Source organism: Populus nigra, chromosome 19 (assembly GCF_951802175.1).
Source record: "Populus nigra chromosome 19, ddPopNigr1.1, whole genome shotgun sequence".
Lineage (NCBI taxonomy): Eukaryota > Viridiplantae > Streptophyta > Magnoliopsida > Malpighiales > Salicaceae > Populus > Populus nigra.
The window spans coordinates 6068334-6079682 of NC_084870.1; the positions used below are offsets into that span (position 1 = coordinate 6068334).

The window sequence follows — 11349 nt, forward strand, 5'->3', positions numbered from 1 at the left end:
AACCTTGGAAAAAAATTCTTATAATATATTTGTTTTATTTTATTGTTTTTGTTTAGACTAATTAAAAGTCTATTGTAAGCTTTAATTATTTAAGAGGTATATTAAATATTTGTTGACGAGAAGTAAAACTAGAAAAAAAAAAGACAAGAAAATCATGTCCATGTCAAATCAATCCTTGTCAAAGCCGCTTAAATTATTTAAAAGTTTACTATAATACAATAATTGAATTATTCATCATTTACACCCTTATTTGTTTTTTCCAACCAAACCCTTCACTACTAAAATGATGAAATCATGTAATAAAAATTTACAATATTTTTTTAAAATTTAATATGCATTGAGAATGTAGAGTATTATTTTTTCTATAATGATAACTTGCTTTTTTCTTAATTATTTCAGCCAAATAAGCATTATTTACGGATTGGATAAGTGCAATATAAAATACATTTTGAGCTAATAATGAAATAATTTTAATTGTTAATATTTTAATGCACAGTCCTTAAAATTCGAATCAATAAGCATTATTTACGAATATCTGATTTCCCTGTTTAAATACAAATAAAACAACTTAAATCAATTAGCATAATTATTACCATATGATGAAATCAATATTTAAAAAAATAAAAAAATTATTTAAATTAATTTTTTTATGTTTTTAAATTAATTTTTAAAATTATTTTAATATGCTGTCAAAAATAATTATTTTTTAAAGAATATATTATTTTAATATATTTTCTAAAAAAAAACACTTTAAATCACTACCATTAAACACCCCCTCAATTACTAATAAGTTATATATATAAAGACGATAATCAAACAAGTGCACACAATAGGAGTGCCTTGAATTGATATAAATACCAATCCTGCAATTTGTGGTGGAAAACAAATTATCTTTGCATATAGGATGGGGGCGTCGGCTTGTCCTCAAGCCAGGAGTCTCATCTGCATGAAACAGCAGAGCATTTTCCCATGCATCGGTGCATGGAATTAAGAAAAATAACAGCAGTGACGTAAGAGATTATTAGCATGCAATGCATTTTGAAAAAGAATTAATCAATCACACGAGAAGAAAATGCGCATGGAAATGAAATGAAATGATAAATATATAGCAGTGAGACTTGCATAATCCTGATATCAGATTTTGAACCAGGCGGTTGAATAGATGCTTCGTTTCCTATTCTTGTGTTGCTTGAAACAAAGAACATGCCAACTCCACATAGAGTGATGATACTAACCAATCGACAGCAAAGACTTAACTGATCAAAAAAGCACACTTCTCTGAAGAGGAGAATTACAATTTGAATTCATTCCCTCTCACTAACTATATCCTCGAACATTGTAAGAAACAGCATATGGCATCAAAGCAAAGCACCACTGCCATGAAAATAGCATCTCTAAAAAGTTTAACGGGGGGGGGGGGGGGGGGGCAACTTTAAGCAGCACAAGCAAAGTGGGTGACAATACCCATGCAGCCAACACGTGTAAATCCATTAGCAAGAGACAATCATTAAGAGAGTTCAGAGTAGTCTCTTTCTGGTCTCCACTTCAGTATATCCTGGCCACTGCTGGTTCATTCTTGTCTTTCACTGTTGAATATGAAGTTGAATTTTCCAACACCAGTTACCCTTCATTGTAATAAAGGGGGACTTGAAGGAAGCATGTGTCAAAGATCTGAAAAGGATCGACAATCAGTACCATGAAAATTTCAAGGTGATAATCGACTTCATTAAATGACAGAATGGACCCAATTTGTCAGGAGAAACCTACACACGATATAGCACTGATATTCCACTCATTTGAGATGGTGTAAGAAAAGAAAGAGGGCAGGCCTCTCTCTATTTGAGTGTTATACAGGGCGGTGACATGGAGCTTCCATGACAAATGAAACTAAAAGGAGTTCATTAAAACGATAAGCAAATGGATCATTTTCCCAAAAGACTTCACTGGCATACCTGCAAGGTAGATGTTTTTCTGCTCAGAATTTCATCTAACTTCCTTTCATGCTGGGAGAAGCTCTCTTTCTCCTCTTGTTCTTGGGCTTCACAGCATCCTTCAATGTTTTCTCTCCATTTGTTTGCAGTGCAGTTCCAGATGTATCTGTAGCTAAAGTTGCTTGTTTAATATCTTCGGTCGGTTTCTCTGGATCAGTTTTGGGACTATTTTCCTCGCTTCCTTTTTGTTTCACATGCCGTGTTGATACTCCTGCATATTTCACACACGACACAAATCACTAATAAGCTATGTTGCATTGGCACAAAAAATACTTGAAAAAAGTCTATCAGGTTGCCCTTTCGAAGAAATATACACATTCAGAATGCATATATGGGTTCATTATCCATTAATTCACCAAAATGATGATTAAAGCACCTTGTATACAGACAGAAGGTCTGTGGCCACCATAAGATGTATTAAATCAATCTATGATAACTGCACCCTGTTTTATGGAATACTACTGCTACTCTACTCTCCCACAGCCAATGCCCAGGCATAATATATTATTAATTCACATAAAATGCTACCAGTCAGAATAAAGAAGGTTAACTTTCTTGCCATGGAACAACAGAATAGCAGGAGATCTGCAGCCTCTTTGTCAACTTACTCATGAAGCTCCAACTACCTATTCTGTACCTTTCGAAGAAAAAATAAGATTTGTTTCTCTGTGAAATTTATTTAAGAGTTGCCTCCCATAAAAAAAGAACAGTTTGAAGTCTGCGTTAATTCTCTTTGATGGGGGGAGTTTTGCTTCAGAGTTTATACAGTATTACTTATCGAGTGAACTAAGAACCTCGCAGGTGCAAAATGAGCGAAATCATTTACAAGCAGGAGAGAAGCAAAAGTAATTTCTTGTACTTTTAAGAAAAATGTACAAGTTGCTTACCACGTGAGGCTAGAGAGGCTTTCAGGGAATCAGGATCAACGACCTTCGAATAAGGATCCCTGAGGAGAGGAAAAAAGAAGATTTGCATCACTTTTTAAAAGTAATCACGCAAAAAGTAGGAAAAGAATCAAGTTGAAAATTTCTTAAACCAAATAGATTAGAGTTTCCAAAGCACAAGAACAAGAAGAAAGGCCTCTTATAATTCTATAGAATTTCTAATTACCGCAAATCCAGGTGAGTTAATAACTAATCAGCTTATGAGATATTTAATTAGATGCCAGTTCCACAGCTCTCACTCTCTCTTTGCATTAGTCATAATCATACAGACTTGAATCCATCACAAAGAGCAATAAACTAATATTAAAGTATATAGCAGAGAAAAGGTCTGGAAACTAATGTTATTAAATTGCTTTAGGGTCAAGAGATCATTCTCAGGTAATCAAATTCATGATTCAGAAAACATTCTTCTATGTTCAACAAACTAAGCTCATGATTATGATTTTAACGAAAGATGCAAAATCTTCTTTTGGAAGAGCAAGTTTGCACTTCAAAAAAACATTGGAGAGTGCTAGCACCATACCAGCTTGATGGACCCCCAAGAAAATTCATAGCATTGCCCTGTCCTCGACCTGTTCCACCTAGTTTAGATGGTTTGATATCACCATCATTGTCATTACCTCTACCGCTGCAGGTTTCATCAGGTACCAACTTTAATCTCTCCATATGATGCCTTGACAACTCACTACCTTCCACCAGCTCAATGGTTTTATTTTGCTCTGTTACATCAAGAGCAGCTACACTAACATTGCCAGCACCAGAAGTAGGGTGGCGCTTGATCTTGCGTAATGCTCTCTCTGTGTTGTATGCTTCAACCTAAATCAATTCGCACAATAAAATTAGTTTTGGAGCAAAAGACAATCCCATGGCCACATGTTTCTAGAAGCAGCAAACTGACAAAGGTAAAGGAAAAGAATAGATTGCATTAAAAGAGCATGCATATTTGGCATTGGAAAAGAAATGGCACCTCAACATTCAAAAAAATTTCTAGAGAAGAAACTCACTGCATTTTTTATCTTCTTTGTTATGGATTCAGCACTCAAAGAAGCAAGTTGCAAACAATGCATAATAGCACTCTGTGGCACACCCTCCCCTCCAGGTTTCTGAATTGCACAAATGTCACCATTCGCATTAACCGTTACAGTCATTCTCCCACCCATAACAGACTCCTCACTTTGGGTAGGATCAACAACCTACATAGCACAAGTTCAGATTAAAACAGCTGGGTGATGAGCTTTTCAAGCTCAACATCAATATGCATCGGGAGTGGACACAAAAAAAGAATTGTAGTATGAATCTGCCCACCATTTTGCCCTCACCACCGAAAAATGCAAAAGTTATTGCTATAGGGAGATGGTGGACCATCAAAGGAAGCGGCTCTCTTTCCTGTCACAATGCAATGGATAACAATCAGCTTAACAATATGAAAAATGCAATTGGCTAAAGTTGATAAAACATCAAAAAGTCTGACATGTAACTGCCACAACAATATCATCACAGCCTATAACATTTACTGGGAGAAGAAACAGGCAAGGTTTCTAACAAGGACCTCTGAATCTCCAGTTCAGAGTAACTGGTCCATTTTTTTTGTGGACAAGTTCAAGATGTAGATCATGGAAATATGGCTACTTCTGAAGTTATAAAGTTTTCCTCTGTCTGTGACTTTCCAGAGACCTTATTAAAGAGTGTTGTGTTAGGATCTTATTCTGAAGGTAAACAGTCTATGTAAAATACAATGCCTGGGCACAACTTCCACACAAACAATTGCTCTTAACACCAGTGATGAAAGCTTTCAACTACTTCTAATAAGCCGATGATATCGTTATTTCTATGAAGTAAATACACACAGCTGTAATGCACAATGATGGTGAAAACAGTTCTGGCAAGCACACCCTGTTTTACCCTTATTCTAAACAAGACACAATTCAATCTTCATTGCTACTTCCAAGTTCAAATTTTAGGAAACTTCATGGACATTAAGCAACTTTAAGAGAATAATTTTGGTCCAGCATGGCATCATGAACCACAGTTTCTAGGATTATCACTTTGTTAAGGCCTAATACCACATTACCTTGCATGGAACACAATGAGTTAAACAAGTTGAATTATTAGGTGTACAATTAGTCAAATGAACTTATATAAAGAGGCAAAAATTCTTTACAAACTCTATCCCATACATTATGATGAAACCATTCTCCACTCCCATACCACAGTTATCCAATTAATCTGATACATGAGTAATTTTCACCGCTACTGTCAGACTTATAGAATGCATATGAGATTGGAAAGCACTGATCATCTGAGTTGTGTATAACAGCAACCAGAATGATGGCTAGACAAAGAAGGATAGTCAACTTGAAAAGGTCTCAAGTGTGACATGATAAACAAAATAAGTTCAATACTTCTATTTTCTGATTGTTTGAGGTATCAATTGATATAAAGTAAGACTCCAATAAGGGTACATTTTACAAGCCAAGTTGGTTCTTAAAGGTAAAAACACAGAACTAAGAAAATGCTTCCTTGGTTGAAATCCAAGCTTCCATTACAAGTAAATAATTAAAAGCATTAATTAGCCAACCTCTGGTGGATGTACTATCACTTCTTGACCATCTTCACCTCCTAAAGTGCATTCTGGTCTTCTAAACGTTAAGAGAGAGGCTAAGGCAGCAATATTGGCAGCATCAACAAGATTTCTGTTCGCATAATAGATGAGTGAGTATTAGTCACATAATAACTATTTAGCATTAGTAAAAGAAGAAATAAAGAAAAAAAATATGCAGGAGATCTTAATGAGAGAAATTTCTACTTAAAATAATTAGCTTAAAGAACATACATAAAAGGCAGAAAACTAAACAACAAAATTAACATAGCTTACCCCCCATTGTCTAAGATATGAAGGTCAATACGAATGGCCCACACTAACTTCCCGGCAAGAACACAAAGCGATTCTGTATCCACAGCCCTGCTCTCCCTGAAAGATCACTTAAATATTTAATCAAAGTTGAACTATATTATAAATCTGTATTCTTTTGAAGGACTAGCATAAGTTTCATATGCAGTGCTGACACTTTCTAAGAAGGCCCTGACATGGTATCCCTCAAGGGAGAAAAAAAGTGTAAAAAAGAAAAACCAAATTTACTCCATCTAAAACAATTTGGCATCATTAATGTCATATTCACATATGATTGTGAACATTCATGTGAACACGCATATACACACATGTTTGTACAAATACAGTATTCTTAGGGAAACATTCCATGCTAAAACTGAACAGCAAAGAAAAACATCGAGCCAGTAAACATAAGAAATTATGCTAAAACAATACAAGTAAAGACACTAATCACCTTAGACCACGATCAACTATACGGCCCAACTCCACTGCAGATTCCCCAGGGCGGCCTGGTTCGAATGAAGGATCAGCCATCGGAGAGAACTCGGTAAAAATAGAAAGTGTCCCTTCATTCTGTCGGTCTTGATAGGGCTGAACTAATTGACCTGTCACAAAACCCATTACATGAGTCTGTCCTAGCTGCACCTCTGATGATCCATCTTCTCTGCAAATTTACCATGACCAAAATACCATTCAATCAACCCCAATCCCAATATACATTAACAATCAACCATAAACTCTCCAATCTTCAAAAACAAAACCAAACAATGGCAAGACACTAGCAATTATGACACAATAACAACTCATCAAAGGAACCCCGTTATTCTTTTCCTCTTGCAACTCCTATGCATCATTTAAACCAAAAGTACATCAACTTTTATATAGCAAAAAACAGGTATAACAATACGGTAAAATGTGTAAAACCAAAAAGGAGAGCTTGAAAGATCTGGAAAACAAAAGAAATACAAGAAAAGGTACTAAAAAACAACTCGCCTTCCAAACTTGATGGTAATGTTGCGATACTCAAGAGGATTACGACCATCAATTCTAAGGTTTGAAGCCAAGGCAGTCTCTATGAATTTCTTCTCGTTCAATGTTAATCTCCATGTATTCGCTAATCTTCCATCCATTGTATTCTATGATTTCTCAAATTCTACTCTCAAGTTAAACCCAAAAGGTGGAAAAAAAAGGGAAGAAAAAGATTTAGCTTCTCTCAAGCACTGGAACAAACAGTTTGCAGACAAGAAACTAACAAAGCTAAGGAAATGGGAGATCAAGAAATTATTATAGAGTTAAGAGAAATGGGTTTTGCAAATAAAGAACAAAAATTTGAAGCTAAAAAAAAAAATAAAGAGTAATTGCTACAGGTTACTTGGTGTTTGTTTTGTTACTTGAGAGAGCGAAGGGCTCCGTAGAGTTGGAGCTCGGAGTTTGCTGAATTTCGACCACCCTAAAACCCTAACGTTTTTTCGAGTCTGCTGTCCTCTCGAGTTACAAATAGGCGGGGCTGGGCTTATGGTCCATTGGGCCTTCTCTGTTTCGGTGCTCACACAAACTGACCCGATTATCAGCTCATACTGGTTCCATTCAATCGACGAATCACTTGTGATCATAAAAAAAAGTAAAAAAAAAAAAAGATAAAATTATTAGGCACATTAAATTAACTTCAAATGGTTGGATTAAAATGTAAGGATTTATTTTTTAGTTAAATTTTGGGGTTAATATTAAAATGATTTATTACTCCATTGGATTGATACGAGGATGTCGTTTTTAAGATTATTCCTTAAAATACTTAGTTTTAATTAATATCAAAAAGAATTAAAATATCTTGAGAGAGTACTCTAGCGCAATACTTATTGTAATCTTTCACTGGAACAATATGAGTGACTTTTTTTCCCTCCACCAAAAAAAAACTTAAAATAGGTTTATAAGAGGATTGACGTTTTTTAATGATATTCATTTATCATTATTAAATAAAACAAAGACAAATATATATTTTTCTCATCACAATCAAAATATCTTTATAATAATAATAATAATAAAAAAGGCATGGAGTCAAGGGATATTCTTTTATTTTTACAATAAATATTTGACTATTATAATTGAAGTGGGAGCACTTTGGTATTTATATAAATATAAAAAATGATGAATGATTAAAATGCATAGTAAAAATATAAAAATATCCATTAAAAATTAAGCTTAAAGCTAAAGGTTGTTTTCAACTTTTCACAGTGATTTTTTGTAATTACAAAACTAACTCATAAGCATTTCTGTATTTGGCTAGACAAAACAAAAAGGTAGGAGTTTGTGTATGACACCTAGGGGTGCGTGGAAGTCACTAACCCCCTGTCTCCCAACGTTCAAAATATCCTTCCACCATGTTATTGGAAGCATTGTCGTGTTTTATTCTTGTTGGTTCGATAAGTGTCTTTGTTAACAGTTCATGTTTGGCGCTAATGACCTTCTTCATCTTTTTCTCCTCTAAAAACAAATTATAGCTTGACATCTTAGTTGTTGGAATTTAAACTTTAATTCTTATTCTTTTAGTTTTTAGTTTTTGGCATCGATCATTTTATAAAGGCTTTATTTGTTTTCAATTTCATTATTTAATCTCAATTTACCAGATATTATATTCTCTAATATGGTCCTCGTTCTTACAATTTCTAATTTTTATCCTTGATTTTTTTGTAAAAATTTTTAGTAGTTTTTAATTTTACCATTCAATTTAAATTGACAGTATTATGTTTTTCAATTTAATTCTCGCAGTTTTGATTTCTATTTTTTTTCTTAATTTTTTTGTAAAAGTTATTATTTTTTTCAATTTCACCATTTAATTATAACATTATTTTTTTTCTTATGTCAATTTTGGTCATCATTCTTTTTAAATTGTCCTTTTACTAATTTGTTTTTATTTCACCCGCTAATAAAATATAAAATTAATTTTATATTTTAATTTTGATCTTTATTTTTTTTAATTTCTATTTTTAAAGTTATTTTTGTATAATTAAAATTATTTTCTTAATTTTATCTTTTAACATTTGATTAATAGAGAATTAAAATTTATGATTTTTTTCAGATAAAATATCTTATATTTAATGACCCGGGTCACTTTTTTTTTTTTTAAGAAAAGCAATTCTCTTTACTTTTATTTTTATATTGAGTTATTCAAATCTTATTATCTAGGTTACTAATTTGATACTTAGATTAACTTAACGAATTTTTTATATTATTTTTTTTATCTTATTTCACCCCATGACACATTATTATTTTTTTTTAAAAAAATAATAATTCAACTGCCAAAGTTGACTATAGGTGCTGATTCTGGCATCACCTTAAAAACAGTAAACGGGGAGGAAAAACATTACCTCAAATATCGTGTTTGGCTATGGCCTTAGAAATGAGGGTAGTTAAGGTATTTTAAAATCAGTGAAGGCTTTCATACAAAATAAAGGGTATTTTCTGTAATTGACTCAATAAAAAGGGATAGAATTGGGCATTACCAGCTCAAATTTTTAATTTAATATTGTCAAGATTTACGTGTTGTTTTATAGAACCACGTTCGCGTGTCTAATAATTAACTCGTCAAATCAAAGAAAATTGTGATCCAGACATTTCAAACACAAGAATCATGGCAAAATGTACAGAAAATTGTGTTTAACTTCACAAATCAAAAGGAATCCATTGTCATTAGATAGCTCTTCTTCATCTTCACCATCTCTCTCACAGCTTCATTAAATGCCTTCTTTTCACATGCTTCCCCATCAAAACCAAACAAATCAGACTTGCTGCCATTTCCAATCTGCCCATCATCATTCGGCCTAAGCACAGCTAGTGTGGCTCCTCTCATTATGTACCCATTTTCTGGCAACTCGAGCACGGGCACATACCACAACTTCATGCTCAAATCAGGCACTCGGGTCCTCTCCAAAGATGAATCTGTACTTGCCACCATTGATTTCATTGAATTTCTTATCTCGGCGACCTCATCTTTTCCCATACAAACCCTCCCTTGCCTGCATACATCACTTGCTATGATATTTTCAAGTGCGTGATGTTCTTCCAAAACCTGCTTCATCAAATAATGCCTTGCTGAAGCAGCAAGCAGGCAATAAATTGTCCGTACAATTTGTAACTTCATTTGACCATCAGTTAAGACTTCTCCGTTGTTTTCAGAAAAGTCGTCTGATGATAAAGGTTGCATTCTTTTCTGAAAAGATGTAGCACTAAGAATAACAAAATTCTTTATCTCGCTACCAAACCTGGCTTTCCATTTTATCAATGAATCATTTCCCTCCAATCCTGTCATGCCACCATCAGAAGGAAGCTCCATGTGCATAGTTTTAGCTTGTTGGAAGTGCTTCAAGACTTCTTTAGGTGAATAAAAAGAAACAGTTTTCCGGTCTGTATCTGACCTGTCAGCAATGAAACGATGAAAGAAATGGAGTGGTTTGGCTATCAACGTACTAATAAGAATCTTGAAAAGATTTCTTCTTAATGATCTGCTGTCTGCTTTTGGGTTGTGTTTGCGAGGAGGGATGGAAAGAAATACTGTGTCGGCTTCGAAGACAAGCGAAGCGAAGCGCTTGGAGACTGAGATGCATCGAGTGAGAGATTTAGCATCACCTACTTTGTTGAAGATAACGAGGAGAAGAGCATCAGGAAGGCGATCAAAGCAATCTTCCTCCATGGAACTCACGGGGTCGGTATTAGGGAACTTTTCCGAGGTGTTGAGGTGAGGAGAATGATAGGACATTTAAACAGATTGATTCGAGAAGTGGAAGTCCTTTTTTGACCAAAGGTTTGATGTTTCCGAGTAAGCCCCCAGCTTCTGACTTTTTAAAAGATAACGTTAAAAAACCAAGATGGTTTTGACTGGCCTTTCATTTTATAGCAGCTTACGCTACGAGAGTTGACCAAGAATAAGAATAACTGAATTGGGGTTTCAATTTGTTGTTTAGATCTAGAGCTTGATAAAAAAAATTCCCAATTCACAAATGGAACTTGGGCCACTGTCCAAAGGAGATATGACACATTTATTCCCGGCCACAGCCAGAGAAAAGAGGCAGAAATCATGTCATATGATTGCTTGGAACAGGAGTACCGTGTGTTCGTGTGCTAATTAGTGAAATAATATTTGGTTTCAAACATTATGTTATACGAAAACCTCTAAATTAAGAGAATTCTAAGCATGCTGTAACTGAATCTGATTCCAGTAAAATTCAGGTATTTACGGCTTAGATGGAGAAAGCCAATCAAAAAGTGGGCGTCACCTGTGAAATGCTATCCATTCCAAAAGCCAATGTTGGAAATCCGGGAACCAGAAAGTCTCTTGGAAACAAGATCTTACCAGAACTCTCATCAATCCAAATATCAGACGAAGATTTGGTCGATGAGGTATATCTGATGCCACGAGCATTGAGAGTTATACGAGGAGCACATACCAGAGCAAATACGAGTGGGACTGCGAAGAATGAAAACTGGCAGACCAGCCTCAATCAAGAAACTATAGACATGTGAGATAAGT

At 34.4% G+C, this 11349-nt stretch overlaps 2 protein-coding genes across 3 annotated transcripts; both read right to left on the reverse strand.

The window, feature by feature from the left end:
- Window positions 1-1081: 1081 nt before the first annotated feature.
- On the reverse strand, window positions 1082-7306 carry LOC133679373 (exosome complex component RRP45A-like). 2 transcript variants are annotated; one of them, XR_009836157.1, is made up of 11 exons: window positions 6819-7306; window positions 6280-6489; window positions 5811-5906; window positions 5514-5628; window positions 4241-4321; window positions 3940-4128; window positions 3459-3751; window positions 2879-2937; window positions 1953-2202; window positions 1768-1869; window positions 1082-1671 (listed from the first exon to the last, which is right to left on the reverse strand). XR_009836157.1 is itself a non-coding variant. In XM_062101952.1 (10 exons), the coding sequence occupies exons 1-9, from the start codon at window positions 6953-6955 to the stop codon at window positions 1988-1990; spliced, it is 1395 nt and encodes a 464-aa protein (XP_061957936.1). In that variant the 5' UTR covers window positions 6956-7306; the 3' UTR covers window positions 1082-1671; window positions 1953-1987. The 2 variants fall into 2 exon arrangements, 1 of the variants encoding a protein (XP_061957936.1); XM_062101952.1 differs by lacking the exon at window positions 1768-1869.
- Window positions 7307-9492: 2186 nt separating this feature from the next.
- LOC133680133 (F-box protein At4g18380-like) lies at window positions 9493-10578 on the reverse strand. The gene has a single exon (XM_062102954.1). It carries the CDS (start codon window positions 10576-10578, stop codon window positions 9493-9495), a length of 1086 nt encoding a protein of 361 aa, XP_061958938.1.
- Window positions 10579-11349: the final 771 nt, after the last annotated feature.

Coding starts and splice junctions, on each gene's coding strand:
- LOC133679373 (XM_062101952.1), bottom strand. CDS start 6,955: ATGGATGGAAGATTAGCGAATACATGGAGATTAACATTGAACGAGAAG. Junction 6,490..6,818: donor ATTACCATCAAGTTTGGAAG/GCGAGTTGTTTT, acceptor GTAAATTTGCAG/AGAAGATGGATCATCAGAGG. Junction 2,938..3,458: donor CTTGGGGGTCCATCAAGCTG/GTATGGTGCTAG, acceptor TCCTCTCCTCAG/GGATCCTTATTCGAAGGTCG.
- LOC133680133 (XM_062102954.1), bottom strand. CDS start 10,578: ATGTCCTATCATTCTCCTCACCTCAACACCTCGGAAAAGTTCCCTAAT.